The sequence below is a fragment of the Drosophila tropicalis genome, unplaced genomic scaffold (assembly GCF_018151085.1).
Source record: "Drosophila tropicalis isolate 14030-0801.00 unplaced genomic scaffold, ASM1815108v1 contig_878, whole genome shotgun sequence".
Taxonomy (NCBI): domain Eukaryota; kingdom Metazoa; phylum Arthropoda; class Insecta; order Diptera; family Drosophilidae; genus Drosophila; species Drosophila tropicalis.
In genome coordinates, this window is record NW_027173374.1 from 12,064,099 (window position 1) to 12,083,889 (window position 19,791).

General features: G+C 39.5%; 1 protein-coding gene across 2 annotated transcripts in view; it reads right to left on the reverse strand.

The window, feature by feature from the left end:
• Positions 1–17,223, reverse strand: part of wake (wide awake) — a 30,586-nt gene extending 13,363 nt beyond the window's left edge. The window contains exons 1-5 of one of the 2 annotated variants that reach the window (XM_068300347.1): positions 17,071–17,223; positions 12,687–12,883; positions 11,117–11,543; positions 10,578–10,898; positions 3,499–3,887 (exon numbers count right to left, since the gene is read on the reverse strand). In XM_068300347.1, coding sequence (XP_068156448.1) covers positions 3,499–3,887; positions 10,578–10,898; positions 11,117–11,543; positions 12,687–12,883; positions 17,071–17,213 — 1,477 coding nt within the window. In that variant the 5' untranslated portion in view covers positions 17,214–17,223. Of the gene's footprint in view, positions 1–838; positions 1,994–3,498; positions 3,888–10,577; positions 10,899–11,116; positions 11,544–12,686; positions 12,884–17,070 lie in introns of those variants that run through there. The other variant, XM_068300348.1, reaches the window with a different exon arrangement.
• Between the last annotated feature and the right edge of the window lie 2,568 nt (positions 17,224–19,791).

Below are 19,791 nucleotides of genomic sequence, written 5' to 3' on the forward strand. Positions count from 1 at the left end.
TTCACAAATGCTAAAGACCAACACAAGAAACGCAGTCAAAAAAACCAAAACAAAAACGAAGAAAGAGAAACACGCACACTACAAAAAGAAACCGGTAAGATAACTGGCAAGAAAACAAATGAAACCTTTTCCTTTTCGCTTTTTTCTCTTTTTGCTTTTCTCAGATGCGACAACGACTTTGACTTTCGTAAAATGTGAATAAACTTTGGTATGAACAAACAAAAAGCCCTCCAAGTTGAAGACGGCGTAAAAAAATGCTGCAATAGTTCAAGTTATCATACTCTTGCCAAAGTCATAGTCAGTCATATGCATTTTGGCCATAAGCTTGTTATTGCTGGCATCTCTTTATAAGGTTATCTTCACAAAATACAAAATGATCGAGTGGTCGATTGATAAATTGTCTAAAGACTGACTGACTGTTTATCAATCTGAAAGATTGTTACTGATGATTAACTAGGATATAGTTTTGTTCTCACCGACATCAGATTTAAATAAAAAGGGGATCCCCAAAGACAATCGCAGTAAGGACAACGAGTTTCTTTTGTAAGACAATTAAGTTCTTAACCCGTTCTTAAGAATGCAACAATTTGCATTTGGCAAGGGTATTAACGCTATGTCACAGATAATATTAGCCTGGCTCTCGGTGGTTTTTGGTTTTGTATCTTTTTGCCTTGTCTATCTTTTAGTTCATGTCGTTGCATATTTTTTCACAACAAAGTAAGAAGTGAGTATCTCTTGGTATCTGTGAGTAAGTAAGTAAGTGTATATGTGTGTGTGTGTAGAAACATCTACATATGTATGTGTGTGTGTCTGTGTAACGCTGTGTGGATTTGCTTACCTGTTCATTGTGCGGTGAGCGTATTTAAAATTGCAGCACAAACAACTTTAATGAAAACGTTGACTGCCAGCAACAACAATATCAACCACAACAACAACAACAAGATAATACTCAAACCAAGCAAACGTGCAAAAAGAGCTTTATTTACAGTTGCCCCTCGTTGCTCTTGGCATCTCACATTGGCAGTAATTATGTTGCAGAAGCTACGAGTCAGTTGATAGACACGTGAGTAAATTGCAGCTGCTGGCCAAGTTTATTTCTCTCTCACTCTCTCTCTCTATATCTCTCTCCCTCTGACACACCCAGAGCTTACTGTATCTTACTGGTCTGTCTTTGTCACTCTATAGCGAAAGGCAAAAGCAAAAGTTCACTTTCGCTGCCCTCGCCTTCGCATTTCAATTGTCTTACGGGTTTTGTTGTTGCTTTTTCTACAGTCTGAAGATACTTTTGTTGTTGTTGTTATGGTAGAGAGCAACAACAACTAGTCGACGAGTTGGACATGCAATCCAATTACTGTTGGAGCTGATGCTGTTGTACTGTAAATTGCAATTTTACTGGCATGTAATATTTAATTAACATTACAAACGTTTTTGTTGTTGTTATTGTTGTTGTTTTTGCTACAAATTTCTCTTGGCCCCGCGGTTGTTGAACGAAGGAAAGCGTCGAATTTAGTTTTTGACACTTCTTAAGATACTCTCGCTCTCACGTTGCGTCGGCGCAGGTAACACAGACACCTTAACGATCGTGCTCTGACTTGTGCGAGAGACTCTCTCGCTCTTTCTGTGTTGAAGACACTCACTCACACACACAAACACAAATTCACATATTATATACGGTTAGATAGCAAACAGGTAGTCGCAGGTAAACGGCTCTCTCACACCAATGCACATACATGGCAAACGAAGCAGAAACGAAAATGTAGAGAGACGCGTTTCTTTCCTTTTTTTTTTTTTTTTTGGATTTCGCACTATTTTAACAATTATTAAACGATCACTTTTTGTTGTTAGCACATTGAAAAATGAAATAAAATTTTATCTATTTGATGTATCTTTTTAATTTTCATTAGATTCAATTAGCCAATTTCGATTCTTATTAGCTGGCCAATCGTGAATTCATTCACATGGATCTCCGGTACCGACGCTCTTGCTCAAAAGTCGTTCGTCAACTGAAAACGAAGTTATTTTATTGCAGCACAAATGTTGGGGGCTGTGGCAGAAGCGTAGCCGTCACCGTCGCTGCCGACTGCGGCTGCGACTGAGCAGTCGGCTGAAACTGAGCGTCGAAATGGCCGTTAATGGTCAGTGCTTCACAGTTAACCGCAGCGCCCATATCGAAATCATATAATAAAAAACACAAGAAAAAAACTCAGAGATCGTTCCTTTTCAAGTTCTCTTTTTCCGCTATCGCAGCATAAAGTGATTAGAGCTAAAGGGGGTTTGGGATGGTGGGGGAGGCGGGGTGGCATAGCAGCCTTCACAAATCATATTAAAACGTTTTTCCGCGGAAACTGGTCTTGCAGATAAACCCAGAAGCGATCTTCGAAAATGGTTTAGTCAGCTATATCAGCAAGTACTAAAGGGCCCCCTTTTTTATACCCTTTCCCAAGAGGGAAAGTGTGCAAGGGAATTGTAATTAAGTTCAGCTAAGTTCTTAAGTCCGCCCCTCTGTATAAATCCTTGAGGGTGTATCGAAGTAGTTCCCTCATACACCTTTAAAGCTATTAAGTTTCGTAAATGAAGGTGCCATACAAGTTCAATATAAACGATCTGTCAAAACTGTTATATCCATCACAAAGAAAAGTTAAGGTATGTAAACTTCGGCGTAGATCAGCTCTCTGTTTTTGTGTATTTTTGTCATTTCCTGGCGTGGGAGTTCTGTTGCTAGATTATACGAGAGTTTGATAATAATAGATGTCATTTCGGAGTTGAAACTTACAAAAACTATTCATTTACTGTAAGCTCTATATAATCGTGTAGTTAAACAACTAACTAACTAATATGCTTGGAAAATAATATATACATATATTAATAGACGAATGTGCATCAAATTACATGCCCTTCAAAAGTTATGCTTCAATTTGATGAGTCATTTTATGTTATAGACGCTAATCTATCACAAAACATAGACTTAGTTTTGTGAATTACTCAAAATGATAACCTGTTTTGATTTAAGTTTAGTCAGTTTTTGACCCACTTTGACAAAAGTTAGTCATTAGAAAGACCAGATTGTACTTTAATGTTTAAATTTATTCCAAGAGATGGAAAAACTTTGCCTTCTGTGAGGCTAATATTTAAGTGTCGCTTTGAGCTTTCGAAGGCTTAACTCTTGTTTTAATATGGCCTGTGATTCACTTTGATAAACCACCCCCAACCATCAGCCAAGATATGCTAGGCAATCTTTTGCTCAAGTGGCAATCGATTTAATGCAGCGTCTAGGCATCCGGGGCAAGTCAAGTGCGCATTTGAATTTCAATCAGGTGGCAAGAGACCAGAGACTGTTGCAAAATAAATAAGCAACACTGAGCTTTTGAGCCTTTTGAGCCAGTGGTCCAATGGCCACTGATGATGACGATATGGACTCAACTTCCTTATCAATATGGCACGCGTCGCCTTTGCTGCACATTTGTAGCCAACTGGAAATTCCCCCGTCTTTGCACTCACCATTAACGATTCTGGTCAGCTTGGAGCGTCGCGTTGACGATGGGCTGAGCATACTTTCCCGCCGGCTGCTGCCTGCACTGTTGCTCCCATTGCCTGGATGCTGATGATGATGGCCGCTAGTTGAGCCGCCGCAACCAGTGCCCTGGTCACTGTAATTGACATTCAACTGAGCCTGCGTCTGTGTGCTAAAAGAAACGGATGAGGAGGTCGAATATAGACTGCTTGCCGAGGGTCGCTTGCTGAACGGAGATGGTGCTCCTCCTGGCCCGGTCGTCACTGCCACGCTGCCTCGTGGTATATCGAGTGAGGGACGCGGCGAATCACTAAACACAATCTCGGCAAAGGAGTCAATGCTGGCTGAGCGTTGGAGTGCACTGCTATCCTTGCGCCTGTAAAAGACAAAAATCAAAGGCAACCACTATGAGAACAACGACCAACTCTGTATAATATTTGTTGTTGCTGTTGTTACTGCTCTTACTGCAGTCAAGTGCAAACTTATAAAGTATCGTAATTACTTGATGCTGTCGGACATTTTAATGAGCTGCCGCCACACAGATCATTAAGTGTCGCCAGCATCGTTCCCGGTCAGTGGCCGGCCTAGTTACCATATTGTGGCCGTTTTTAATGGCCGCCAGAGAGAGAGAGAGACAATAACTAGAGAAAGCCAGGCTTTGTATTACAAGCAATAACCAGCTGACGCTAATGTTGACAGCAGTTGCTCATCTAGCATTTCTCACTCATTCATTCTTGCATTTCTTCAGTCATTTAGTTTGGCGGCAACTCGTTTCTTTTGGCCTGGCACGCTTTTGCCATGACTGTCAACTTTATGGACCCGCAAATCGAGGTGACTGCTAAATGTGGTGGCTAAACATATTAAAGACCATGAAAGTTTGAAAACCTAGCGACAATTAAATACCCTTCCTTGAGAATGGAAAGATTATTGGAACAAAGACCTAGATAGACGTGTGTACTGTGAATCTTTTTTTGCAGTGATATGGGTAAAAGTCCTACGAATTGCAATACTTTTGCAACTTTTAGACTTTTACTTTGAAAATCACGTCTTACTGAACTTTCATTTAATCTATCTCATAACAAACACAGTGAAAATCCATGGTTAAGTCATCACTAGCACGGTAACCGCAATATAACATCATCTGTGTAATGGATTAATTGGCCATCTGCTGGTCTCTGGTTGGGTGTCGTAATCTACTTAAAGAATGGGGTACTTTTTAATGGCATTTCCTTCTGTTCTTGTCAGGATAATGCGATAAACATAATAAACACTCGAAAGTTTATAGTATCACGTAAAAAATTTAACGTTCGTTATAAAAATATTAATCGGTTTATTTAAGATACCGCGTTGACATGATTTTGGCATTGTCTGTGCGGTCTTTTATCACTCAAATGCAGTTAAAGTCAACTTAAAGACCTAAAACTAGTCAAGTCTCATTCCATGATTTAAATAAAACCTGCCATAGAACTGGATAACAAATGAACAAATTACCTATCAAAAACATATAATAGCAAATATTGTTAGCCATCTCAGTTTTTGGACACAGTAAAAGTAAAAGCAATTATCGCTTAAAATTAAATGGATTGTTCCATACGTTCAATCGGTGTTATTCTCACGTCAGCAATTGTGCACCAAAATCCAATTTACTATATTTACTTAACTTTCGTCAAATGCCGCAAAGCTTTTAAGCAATTATACGAAACTATATTCACAGCTCCCTCTCTCTCTCTCTCTCTCTGTCTCTCTCGCTCTGTAATCGGGGCAACAGTCCGTTTTGCCTTCGGTTTCTAGTATATTTGCATAATCAGTGTCAGGCTACATACATATGTATGTACATATATACCGAAAAGCAACCACATTAAAGCCACGCAGGCAGGCATAACCTTGTGAAAACTCTCTATACATAAACATAAGTCAACAATTTGTCCTAGAAATATAAGTACTTATGTACATATGTATGTATGTATGTGTCTACCCTATAAGTAATTGTGTGTGTGTGTTCCACATGTCGTATGCGCAACATTTTCAATTAAAACCGCTAAAGCTGTTTGCAATCACGACAACATCGCCCTTAATAAACTTTAGGTGCGGGTATTGAAAAGGTTTTTCGCAGGAAAATGCATTTGTACACACGCTAATTTCGTTAATCCGAAATCATAATAAACAAGCAGACACTGTCAAGTTAGAGTCCCCCCCTTAAGACAATTAAGTCAATTCCCAATTAAACACATTCATAATTTCCCAACAGCTAAATACGCTTAATCAACGCAAATTCAATCAAATTACGACGCTTTTAAGCAACCGACGAAGTGCTTTCCCGCCAATCCTTTTCCTACCCCCCTCCCCAAAAAAAAAAAATTACAGAATTGTTGTAGAAAAGTTTTGCTCGTTATTGCCGCTTTGGGGGCTGGAGAAAGAAAGTTGGGGATGATAAACGTCAAAGAGGTTTGGTGTTGTGGGGGGATACCCAAGTTTCAGCCACATTTCATGCCAGGCGACAGGCAGCAAAATAGACTCGAAGCGGCTTGACTAGACTCTCGACTCAGTGGTTTGTAGCAAGTAGAAGTACTCAGTTGTCAACTTGATAGTGTCTTAGTGTGGGTGAGTATTTGTGTGTGTGTGTATGCAGGAGGGAGTGTGTGACAAGGCAAAGCCTGTCATGCAGATGAATCTTGGCAGGGAAAAGGAGAATGGAACAAGGCAGAAGCAGCTTGCCAAGTCAATAATAATCATTGTTATTAACTTATGTGTTTGAGTCTGTATGTGTAGTATGTACATTTGTGTGTGTGTGAGGTGTACATCTGTGTGTGGTTCGTTTGAAAGCACTTCAGCCAACTGCCTGCCAACTGGTGGCAATAAGTCAACAGCATAACGAAATGAACTTAGTTGTATTTTCTAGGCGACGCTTGCCAAAACATCAACATTGCCTTTCCCTTGACAAGGTCGAATTCATTTGACACCACCCAGAGCCAAAAAGTCAATGGCTCGACCTACCTATACACACAATCGTTGTCACGTTGTTCAAGGATACAGAAATGCGAGGGTTATTTCACAAGTTTCCATCAATACGACAAATAACAGTATCATATTACCTTCAGCCTTCCATCACCTTTAACCCCCAAATGTAAGCAGTAAACTATCAAAGAAATCAGCTTCTAAGCTACCAAAGTTTGCAATATATAAATTCTGTAACTGGCAGATCCACCATTGGCTTTTGTTCTAACGATCAGGCTCAGCCATGCCAAAGAATTGCCTTGAAAATAAGAAACTATAAAACTCTCATTAATCCAGAAGAGAGATTTTTGTGCCAAGTTTATAAAAATCTTTCTTTGATTTATGTCCTTACTGGGAGCTGTAAATGTGACCCTCTTGGACAGATACACACATATGTTGTGTCCTTTTGCGATGGCTTTCTTATTCAGGCCAAAACTGAGCCTGTTTTCCATTTTACCTCTCCTCATTTGCACTTTACACAAAATCCTATATTCAGTTGACAACTCGTAACTGATTTCTTGGGAATGTATTGTGGCCAAATGTAGCACACAATCACATCCACACACACTCACTCCCTCACATAGACACAAGCGCACACACACACACACACACACCAACAGCGAATGAATCCTCTTTATTGCCGCATGAATTTTTCGTGTGTTCTTGGCCAAACTTGCATGAAATTCTATAGAATTTTTCAAAGCTTTTAAGAGGGAATTGATGTGAACTTAGTGGGACAATTTCAATGGCAAATGCTACTAATGAGGACAGCCAGAGAAGGCAAATGGGTTAGCATAGAAAGACTGTGTTACAAAAATGGTAATCAATTTTAAACAGGTAAATAGAAAATATATTAAATTAGTAAATCTTTTAAAGCAAACATATGAAAATTCGAATGGAAGTAAAGTATTGCAAAAAGAAAATGCTAATTCTATACGACACTTTAAACAATATTTTATATATCTTTCTGAATGGCAGACAAGGCAAAAAGATTTCATTCTCTTATTTGCTTGCCAAAGTCATCAGAGTGGAAATGCTTTAATTGCTTTCATAAATTTCTCTAGAAATTTTCTAAAATATATATTTTCAACTATCGATATAGAGATTTAGACAGAGAGAGAGACAGGACCTGCCAAAACTAATTTCACATTCACGTTCATCCCACTTAATGAATATTAAACATAAATAAATATATACAAAAAACCTTTATATATTTGGGGCGTAGACTGAACATTGTTCTACATTATAGTTAATATTTTGGGCGTGGTCTAGGCTCAACTTCTTATGGCTAACCAGGCAGCCAGTGTACACTTCATCAATTCCATTTTATATTTTCTTGTTTTTTGCTTGGCAACATCTGTCGTTGGCGTTGTCGTTGTCGTCGTCGTCGTCGGCGTCTCCTGTCGCTCATAATCACTCCGCAAATGCCCCAAAGTGATGTGGGCAAAGCAGAATGGGACAGAGCGGAGTGGAAGCAAAAATTTTCACATTTTGTGACCTTTTTGTGGCGCAGACACACACACACACACTCATCAGTGGCAATGGCAGAGGCAGAGGCACATTGGCACATCAGCATGCGACATCAAACGACACAAAATGAAACTGAAAATGAATCAAAAATAAAATGGAAAAGATGCCACACAGCATCAGCTACTGCCATTATGTTGCCACCATTGCCAACAACGTGGCTTTTACTTTGCTGGAGCCGCATGCAATTTATAAAATTTTACAGTACATAACTCGCCATTGCTGTCGACAGTCGTGTTTTCCCTTTTCCTTTTGCCCCGACCACCCGCTAGAAAGGTAATGAGTTTTGTTGTGAGTTTGTTTCGGTGTGCGTGTGTATGTGTGTACGTGTACCACATGACGTATGCGCATTTTCATTTATGGTTCGTTTGCTCGAACTTCAGCTTGTTGTCTTAGCTAGTTTTTGTTGGATGGCGACAAGAAGCAAACCAAACCAAACTTTATCCGCCACATCTTGACATCAGCAGAAGATTTTAAGGCACAGTGGCTTCTTATATATAAGTATTGGCCCGACTGACTGACTGCTTGTTGTCCTTCGAGTCCTCCCAGTTTGCTCATGAATAATGCATTCACAATTAAGCCAGTAAGAGGGACTGCAGGACTCGAAGAGCTACGCCCAAAACGCAAAAAAAAAGCCAACATAAACCTAAACCAAACTCAAACCAAAAACAACAAAAAAAAAAAAAAAAGCAAAGGGAACTCTCGGTGTAATCTCCCATTCCCATTTTGCTGTTGTAGTTATTATTATGCGAATTGTTGTTTGTTTTGCGTAAAAGTTTTCTAAATTTAGCAAACAAAGGCAAGAGGCAACACAATTTGACTCCTTTTCGTTAAATTCGGTTTTTGTAATTGTAAATATCAAAGTTTAAATACATAAAAACAGCATCCCGAAAGTCTGAAACAATGCAATCAGTGCCCAAGTACCCTTTCACTCCCATCACAGCAGGAATGCCGACCACGATCCCAGAAAGGAGCACGAGCAATGACGACATTGCCAATGCCAAGTCATGCAGCGTCCCTCTTCAAAATGAATTCCAAGGGCTTGGTGGATTGTGGGCAAATAAAATAATAGTTTCACTGACTAGACTGCTAATTAAAAACCGAGAAAAGGTTGTATTTAAACATTGTATCAATTAACATTAACACGGCATTCATTAGGCTGCTACAAGAAAAACCACTTTTCATATAATCATTTTGGGTAAGGTCAATTTCAAAGTTAAATCATTTATATATGAGTCCTATTTATAACTAAAAGTAGCCCTTTTTAAAATATTTATATACAAAAAGGGCGTTTCCCTTATTGTCTTTTTTTTTTTTGCTGACTGAAATATTTGCTTAAAATGCTTTAAAAGGTCTAACAATAAACACTTTTTATTGGCCAAATATTGGCCCTTTGTTATTATTACCTTTTTTCTGAAATATTTCAATTGCTGTCTAATGAATAGCGACTAAATTTAGACTGGCCTCAGCTACGACCTGTTTTTATAGTCCTAGTCGGAATCGTTAGCAAATATAATTTATCGACTATTAGTAAAATAAATGCACTTTTAATTGGTACAGCAAATTTACAATTCGTCGAACTGAAAGATTATTTAATTAGCTTCTAATTGCAATGAAATTTCAAACAAATTTTCAAATATCAACTTGAAACAAATCAAATGTGGACTTTGCCAAAGGCAAGTTTATTTAAATATTGTGCAACAAATTAAGGAATATATATGTAGCTAGCTTTAATCCATGTAATCTGAGCAATAATCTAGGAATAAAGCATGTAATGAAAAGAAATGAGTAAAAATAATAAGTCAGTTGCACAATCTAAACTTAAAAGTTAGTCTCAATGTCTTCTGGCATTTAACTTCCATTTGACTTATTGTTGAAGGACAAATGCGAAATACAAATTTGATTATGCACAGGGACAAATTTTACTAAAGAAGAAAAGGGAAAATATCCATGGCAAAATAGCTCTTGAATTTCCTTTGCATGGGTTGTGTCCTTTAAAATTCTTTTGAGCCCGGAGCTGTTGTTTATGATGAGTGTAACGTGCAACAGAAAGCACAGTTAATTAATCCTAGGTGTCTTCCACATGGAGGACTCACTATTTTGCAGCTTCAGTTAATCTCACCGCAACATGTGTCTCCATTAGGCCACCTTGACCCGCACACACACACACACACACACACACAGAGGTACGAACGAAAATGGTTGGGAATGAAGATAAATGCCACATGCAGACGTAGAGTAGACTGTGACACATGGAGCATCAGGAACACACCAGAACTGACTGGGGATTGTCAACAACCTTAGGACGGGTGACATGATGCATGTGACCAGCAATTAGAGGGACACGAACACGTGCTGCTAGCCTGCAGCAGGTGCCGCTTGTGATCAACTTTCTATCATTGCGGACAGAAATGAAATTAGCTAATTGCACAAACGCTGCCACCAGCCATGGAGCAAGTTGACGACATGGATACACACAGATACCCACAAAGACACGCACAGTTATACAGACCGCAGAGTGAAGAGAAATCTATAAATTACGCACCTTTCCCAGGATAGACGACGTGGCGCCTCTTCACCCAAGCCGAGGCCCAAGCCCAGACTACTTTTTGCTGCTCCTTCCATGTGCGCATTGTCGCCTGGCGGCGGTTGCAGATTTGACCTGGCACTTGATTGATGCAGCAATTTGGCCAGACGCGTAAAAGTCGTCCCAGAACCGGCAGATCCACCCACAGCCCCAGCCATTGGTAGCTCGTGAAGTGTATGCTCTCTTGGCATTGGCGTTGTGGCTTCTGAAGATGCTGCGGCACGTTTCCTGGCAGCTAGACGATAGGCACGTGCAGCCACAACATGCGGTGCGGGTATCCTGTGGATGAAAGTATACGGATTACATCAACGCACCCACAAGGATGTAAATTAATGCCATATATGTATATTGCATATATGGGTATACATATGTTAAAGTCATGTTATAAATTGCAACTCAAACACACTGAATCTTGCGATCTATCAGAAACATTAAATGCCATCCTGTCTGATTGCCTGACAAAGGCATTTTTTTAATGGAAGTTACTTGTTACTCACCTAAGTAAAAGTGAGCCATCTGCATGACACTCAAAGTCATCGGATAACTGAAATAACGAACTATCCGCGGCATGTTGGGCATACAAATGTTGCTGATGTGGCAGGTACTGCTGTTGCTGTTGCAGTTGCAGTTGTTGCTGCTGGTGGATTGATGAATGATGCGCCTGCTGCGCCTGATGCGGTGTGCTGCCCGAGGATTTACGTCGATAAACCAATGAGCTATCATCTTTGGGTAAATTCAATGATTTCACCATTAGTGTATTATTGTTGTTGGTCAAATGGGTGTTGTTGTTGTTGTTGCTGCTGCTGCTAGTGCCACCGCCACCGCCAGCACCAGCACCAGCTCCGGCACTGCCGCGTGTGAGCAATGACCAACGATGACCACTGGCACTGCCGCTGCGGCTTTTACTACCCAACAGTCGTTCATCTGTAAATATGATATAGATTTTTCAGATATGTACATACATATATAGTTGCCATGTGAAATGAGTTTCAGTGTTTTTTAATTATTTTTCAGCAAACATTGTCAGCAGCTGTTCGGCTTAAATCATATATAATTTTTGCAATTTTTGAGTTAAAATTGCATTTCAATTTTTGTATACTGCAAGAGAATTTTAAATTCGATTTCAACAATCAAAGAAAAGCCACAAAACAGAAACAAAAATACAAATATTATATCAACATAACAATCAATATTTCCAGCTGGAAATATGGGCATGGAATTCGACCTGGTCGTGCTTAAGGACTGATATGCAAAATGTTTATTCAAAACTCTATTTCAAATAGTTGTCTGTATTAAATATTTGCCCATGTTCCAAAAGGGCGCTAAGCTGATTATACAAAAGCAGAAAAAATTGAATAGAGAGAAGCAAATTTAAAGCTAACGAATATGGCATACTCTAGCTATAACTACTTTCTCTGAATCAGAACTTAGTGTCGTTATATAAGTATAATCTTTATCGACATTGAAAACCTCTTATTTTGAAAAATGAGCATATAGATTGGGCATATATGTAACATAAAGTCAGATAGTTACTCTTCCATCTTAGTGCTTGACAAATTGAGTATACCCTTTTACAATTGTAAATGCCAATGCATTTATATAGTTTATTGTATTATATTTTCCATTGAAATCTCGCTCAGTTCAATATACTCTTAAAGAATTTCCGTATATAAGTAAAAAGACAATGACAGGATTGGAATGGAATAGAATGATTTTTACCATTTTTCACAGTTTGTTGGAGGAAGTGTAGGTTCTCCATGATTGACTTGTGAAACAGGAAATAGCTTAAATATATATATATATATATTCTGCAATCAAAGTTTGTGCAATGACGGATTTAACTCATAACTTTGGTAAGGGAAATCGACCTTTTTCAGGCTGCATTTAGGCCAATTTCTAACCAATCTTAATAGATCTGATTGGTCTGCGCTTTGACTAAGTTTTGACAGTTACCAAGTTCATTTCTGAATCAATTTGCCTTTGATGGATAGTTAAATGAACAACAATTAAATATTATTGTTGTTTAAATATAAAGTTGGTTGGTTTGTTGGTTGGTTTGATACGCACCCAATTGAAATGTTTGTTTATCCGTATGGAGCGAGACAATCGGAAGTCCAGGCACAATAATGGCCGGCAGTGTGCGCGACCGTAACAATGGCGGCGGCAGCTTACGGCTGCCCGTCCGCGATTGTGAGCCTGGGCCACTTCCAGCACTGCCACCGCAGGCGCCACCGCCCGCAGAAGCGGCGCCACTTTGTTGAGCCCTGAAAGCAGAAATAAAAGAAGAGAAGAGAGAATAAAATGAGATTCAGTGACAATAATAAGTTAATGCAATTAATTATTGAAATGCTAGTAAAATTGCAAGAGAACGCAATTAGTTGCCATTTCTCATTTCAGTTCATGCTCAATTCCAATCCCAATCCCTATCCCTATCCCCGTGGCCCTTGCCATTGTCATGGATGCGCACTTCCACTTCATTTGCATGCAGCAGCAGGAGCAGCAGAGAGTCGCCTCTCACATTCGCAGTTGGCTGTTCGTCTTGTTCGTGTGTTCGTCCTTGGCCATCCTTGTGCCGGTCTCTCTATCGCTGTCAGCTGTTGATTTGCGCATTTTTCACACATGCGAATTACATTTGATTGTTGCCTGGAAATTATTTTTCCTAGCCCTTGATGCCTTTGTCACCCGTTTGCATTCCATTCCTACTGCGCCCAGTTGTGTGTAGCTGTCGCCGACATGTGGTGCCACACCCTCTTACCCCGCCCTTCCCATCTCTGTATATACAGACAAATGTTCAACTTGATGTGAGATTGAATTTCTGGCACTTGATGTCGATGCCTATGCCAGATGCGTCTCCTCAAACTGACAGATAGACAGGACCATCCCCCCTCTTCACCATACTGTGGCCATCCATCCAACTGCACGCATAACGAAACGAATATTTGGTTTTTCATCCTTCTTTATCTCGATTTGCTTCCTCCTTTTTTTTTGTGTTGAATCTACTGCAAAGTTTTCATTTGATTTACTTTGACTTTGACATTTTGCCAAGGCACCCGAAAAGCTGCAAAGAGTTGTTGCCATCCATGGTCCTCAGATAGAACACGGAATTGTGCGCATTATTGATGATGATACTGCCACCCAGAGGGAGGAACAACTTTAAGCTGCCTCCTCTCCACCCTGTCGTGCCTCATCAGCGAGACGCTTGGCTAGGGAATCCCCACTCAACTCACCCGCCCTTTTCTCGTAAGCTGCAACAAAGTTCCAATGGCATTTTTCTTATTTTTTCGCAAGCAAAAACAAAAAAAAAAAATCATGTAAGCAATTTATATATGTCCTTGCCGAGCAGCCAAGCTAGAAGAATGAGCAACTGAAACAAAAATGCCAAATAGCTGCTGCAGCGTACAACCTACATACATACATACACACACATAAATAAAATGTATTGTAAAAGAAAATTACATAACGCTTTAGCGAGCCAAGTTAAAGGAATTTTTTTTTATTTTTTGTTGCCATTTTTTTTTTTTTGTGTTCTTTTTGCGCTTTTTGTACTTTTTGCACCCTTTTGTTTATACTCGTAGGAGATAGACGTTGGGGGCGTGTTAGAATCATATTTAAGTGCGTTAAGCACACATTACGCCACGAAAAAGTCAGAGGAGCCGCCAGTCCGGGTCACAGCAGGCAGTCTTCAACAGCTGGCGGCCCATTTTGACGCCCCCGAGTGGGTGTAGGCATAAGTGAGTGTGCCAGAGTATGTGTGTGGGTGTGGCATAACTCAAAGCGGATCTACATAATTGACGTGAAATACTCGTAACCGTAAATCGTACATTACCCCGCTTTATAAAGAAAAAAAGAGTAGGTACAACAAAAGAATAACAACCACTTGGCACCTTTTTGCCACTCACACGCATAGAGCTTGGAAGAGGAAAAGTTAAACATGTTGCCCGAATTACCGTAGAATAACTTAAAGATGGGCTCCAACATAAAACTGTATGTCCTGATAATGGGGCTTTAAGATTAAGGTCCCATTTACTGGGCACGAGTGCATCAAATGTGAATTCAAACAAATGCCAAAAGGTCAACTGCCTGAATTAGTAATTCATTATTTAGGAAAATTTCCAACACACACTGATGATATTTACAGGCCAGAATGGGAAAGGCGATTCCCATAAAAGTTTTTCCTAGTGCTTGTTTCTTTTGCACAACTTCTTAAAGTGTTCTGTGAACTATAAGATCAAGTAGTTTAGACTTTAGTTTATTGTTGGTCAAACTGCGTCATTGATTATTCCTCTGATCCCCTCCATCCCTATATTCTAGCTTAATTACACATGCCGCATGCATGCATGCCGATAATGAGTTACCAATAAAATAGACAACAGCAACATTCAATTAGAGCACACATTTGGCTATATCTAAATATATATGTATAATGACTCTTTAAAGAATGTAGTTAGCTTTTGCTAAAGGAATCATTATTATGCTAGGATAAACTACAAACCCATGTTTCAGTATAATAACTTATTGAACTAAGGGTAAATCAGCAAGTAGCAGCAATAAGCGAGTGAAGGAAAAGATTAAAATGATTAATTGGAAAGCTGCTTCATTATTAAATTTCATGTATATCGATTTACCCAATTGTGCAAGGTGTCTGACAGGCTATTTTTAATGACTAATTAGTTATGATTTTAACAGTATATGCATAATTGAGGCATCAACTTGAATATTTCCAGGTTAATTACTTTGTATTCATATTCACATGTGCCTATTGAAGTTTTTCCTGATGTCCCAAAAGCAACCTGCCTATCATCTAATCAACTTTGTTGACCAAACAAAACTTTTATTCATCCGGCTAGTTTCACATGGGCAACACAGAAAATAAAATCCTTATCATCATCATCATCATTATTATTATTGCCAATTTTGTCTACAGGATTTGTGGCCTCTTTCTCTGTATCTATTGCTCTGCTCGTTTTCTCTCTCTACTCTTGCTAAATTACACATACGCACTGTGTGCCTTGTAATCTAATGGGTGAGTATGGAAGCGTGCGTGTGTGTTGTATGTATGTATTTATGTGTGCGTTTGGTTGAAGGAATTTAGGTTCATGTAATTGCATTTGGTCGTGTGTTTACATGTGCGTGCATAATTAGAGCAAATGTTGCTCATGTAATCAAATTATTCGATGTAACCCTCTTCTTATTCTTAACCCCTTTCATTTCTCATTCACACCAGTTCATGCCACGCCCAACACCCAACACCCAACGCCCAATGCTTTTTCTTTCGCCTCTAAAATTTTCTGTTGTTTTTTTTTTTTCTTTTCTAATTTAATTACGAGAATTTCTTAGCATTAACTTGGCCCTCGGCTGAGGAGGAAAACTTTAGACAAACGTTACGCATCACTTTCGTCACTACTCCAGCGACTCCATCAATTGCTTCTTGCTGGTTTCTTGCGCCTAATTGAGTTTATGCTGCTTAAGCTTAAGAAAATGTTAAACATGAAAATGCCAAAGCATAAAAAGCATTTTCATTACTCTGATGCAGCGAAGCAAAAAAATTTGGAAAATTCGCCATAGACCGAGTAAAAAAAAGAAAGCGCAAACAAAACAGAAGTAAAAGGAACAGAGGCAAAGAATTTTTAACGAGTTGCTATCAAGGCAGAGAGAGCGAAAGTCTCAAGCTTAAATTGGGTAGGTAGAAGCGAAACCAGCACTTCTTTAACCAATTCAGCCGCATGGCTGTGCCAAAAGGTGTTTCACATAGTTTCTAAATTGCACCCAAGTCAAGACATTGCTAAACTTTTTTTGCTCCTAGTGCAAGTATAAACTTTGGCATTAAGTTCGACTGGGATTTTGGCTATTTGCCCCTTCTTGCATAGATTTTTACTAAGCCCATGAGTTACTCTTAATGCATACGAGATTATCATGTGAATTGGGATTCTGATTGGTTTACCCATACGTCTGTCCGTCTGTCTGTCTGTCTGTCTGTCTTTCAGCCCGCATGTTGAAGCTGTTGTTTTCCTTTGCCAAACATTGCACCTGCTTTTACCACAACAACTCGAAGCTTTTAAGGCGTCTCACTCAGGTGCCTGGGACACCGGAACTAGGACGATGCATCAACTTTTTTACCCATCTCAGCATCGAAAACTCTTTCTACACTCTGACACAATGGAAATTGCGTTTTACGATTTCCATTTCAATGCAAATCTAGATACTCGATACTCTTATCTCTCAGCAAAGCGGTTTATGATTGAAAATCGGTTTTAATTGCACAGAAATCCGAGAAAAATCTACTGATTTTGTTTACACAAAAGTTAGCCCCCAGAATTATAACGAATTGAAAATTGTGCCTTATCTTTGTGTTTGGCTTAATAAGCGAAATCCTAATAAATCCGCCGTCTAAATTCAAAACGAAACGAAAAGCGAATGGCCAAGTAAAGTAAATGCAAACATTCTTACTTACTGTCGTTCTTTGCGTTGTTGACGCTTCTTTTTGAATGCCTTGCGGACGCGCAGGAGCAGAAATGCGGCCCGATCCACTGACAAGGTGGTTGAGCTCTTCTTGGTAGCTGGCCCCGGACCTGGTCCGGCTGCAGAATCCTCCATTTTGGCCTCTCCTTTTGCTATTGTTGCCTGCCCCGCTGCCCTTCTCGAGTCCAACAGTGATTCTGTCGTATTGAAATGTCAATTGCCTGACGACGACAAAAATGAGGACGACAAGGAAGATGAGGACGATGAGGTTTAAGCAGAAGCGTTGACAGCACCGTTTATGGCGAACAACTTTCTGGCTCCGACTCTAACTTTGTCTCTTGCTCTGACTCTGGTTGTGGCTGACATTTGTATGCGCTTTGCGTTATCCTTGCGGGGTTTTTGGATGCTCCTGTTTGTTGTTGCTATTGTTGAATTTTTATTCCTGGTTCCTGCGAGTGCTTGTTAGTTTTTTTTTTTTTTTTTTTTTGGTTGTTGCTGTTGTTGTCGTGCGTGTATATACACTTTGGTTTATGCTTTTAGGGCTTTTGTTACACTTGCTTTTATTATTTGTACTATTATCTTACGCTATAGAAGAGCGCACATGTAATATAGACACACACAAACGCACACACACACACGCTTACACGCATATCAGCACACACAAAACATGCTTATATCATGACAGGACATGCCACACGTGTCGCCTTCCCTCGCCTTGCCCAATTGCGTGCTAAGGAGCAAATGATATTCTCAAAGATATTTGCCCTCATCCTAATATATATATTATGCACGGAATGCTCCAACTCTCACGAATCGCCCGAATAAGCTTCTTTTTATATACTTATGCTCTTGCCTGCCCGTTGGGTATATGCAATATGATTCAAAATAGGAGAATGATATTTATGATAACACTATTTTCCATTTGAATAAACAGCAACGAATTTCTTTTATAGTAAATTACATTTTAGACATATAATCCACTCCGTTCACTTTTGAGAATCTTGAATCTTAAACGAAAGAATACTTTATTGGATTATTTATATAGTTTTTTTTAAATTTAATGGAGATAAGTTTGAGAAATGGTTGTCATCAACATGTTAGCATCACCTGACTAATCCAAACCCCGTTTAGTTTAGATATTGAGCATAAAATGTTATTAAATGACGAAACGATTTGTCTTGTAAATCTAAGCTGATTAAGTTACTAGCAAGACGAACTAGAATTCATAAAATGATAAACACATTTTGGATAGGGTATCAAGGCTTCTCGATGAGCTTTTCGGCTCCTCTCTTTTTACTCACAGATGAAAATGGCCAGGAAAAGGTTACTATGCATTTATGTGATATTGTTTTATTTATGATTTCTTATTGCTGCTTAGGGTCGTTGCAAAATTTTTGCGTTTTACGTATTTCCATACGCAATTTTATGAACCCAACTCACAGGCCGAGTCGCACATCGTCCCCGCACACGCCAACCCCTGCCCCATATCCAAGGACATTTGTCATGGGGCGTAAAAGCAAAATAAAATTGAAATTCATGTTCTGGCGTCAGTTGGTTTGGGCTGGTTGGGCTGGTTGTTTGGCCCCTACTCAAAGCTTATTTGTGACAAACTTGCATGGAGAAACCGACAGGTTGAGGTAAGTAGCGGGTCTGAATGTGAACACGTGACTGAAACTTCAGTTATGTGTTATATTTAACACTTAAACACAGTTGACAGAATGCCGTCTTTTTAGGTGTCTATCAACTGTCAGTGACATTCTCATTGTCATACCTTTTTTCCAGATCAATTACGGATTAGCTGTCAATTTCATTTGTGTGCTCATGACGACGACGGCGATATGCTTCGGCAAGGGCAAAGCAATATCTTATTGCCAAATTGAAATCCCCGCATAAACTTGAATATCTTTGCTGTCTACTGTTTATGTCCCTCAGCCAACCCTGTCTCTGCTTTAGAATCGCCTCAGATGCTGCTTCTGCTGCTGCTGCTGCTCCTGACTGCCGGAGGGTTGCCATCCCATCAGCAATGGCTTTTCCAACTGACTTTCTGTGAGCTTGAGTGGATTTTCAAAACATTTTAAGCACTCACAGTTACACACACACACACACAAACACCTGCATATACATTTATGTGTTCGTGTGTGTGTGTGTATTGTCTGACGAAGGATAAGGAATCGTCCCACAGCTGAGCTAAACTGAAAGACATCCCGCAAAGCATCTTAGTGGTTTTTGTCAGTTAACTTAATATTGACGTATCTCAAAATCCCCTTTTTTCTTTACCCCCACCACAGTAGGGCAGAGCAGACAATTGAAAACTATTTACGAGGAGGATTGTAACCAAAGGTGACATGCTGCTGCCACTGCTCTTCCAATGCTGGTGGTCATGCCTTCGCTTTGTCCTTGACCAACATTGAATGAGTACAGGACTTTTCGTCTGAATTTTTCTACCAGTCAGTAAAGAAGAAGTACACTTAAATGCTAAGCTTCTGAGGGAGCGTCCATTCACAGATAATCTTTGATAAATTGTTATGAAGCTGTATCTGGGTCAACGATAAGGTAAGCTAAGCTGATATAATTATTTGGACGAAAGTGCTTGGATCAACTTGTTTGTGGCAATAACGATGATGAGACGGCAATAATCGAGAGCAATTATTCTCTTTCTTTGATTCTAATCACAGCCAAAAGCCAGCTGTCAAAGCCAGTTGGAAAGTGATAG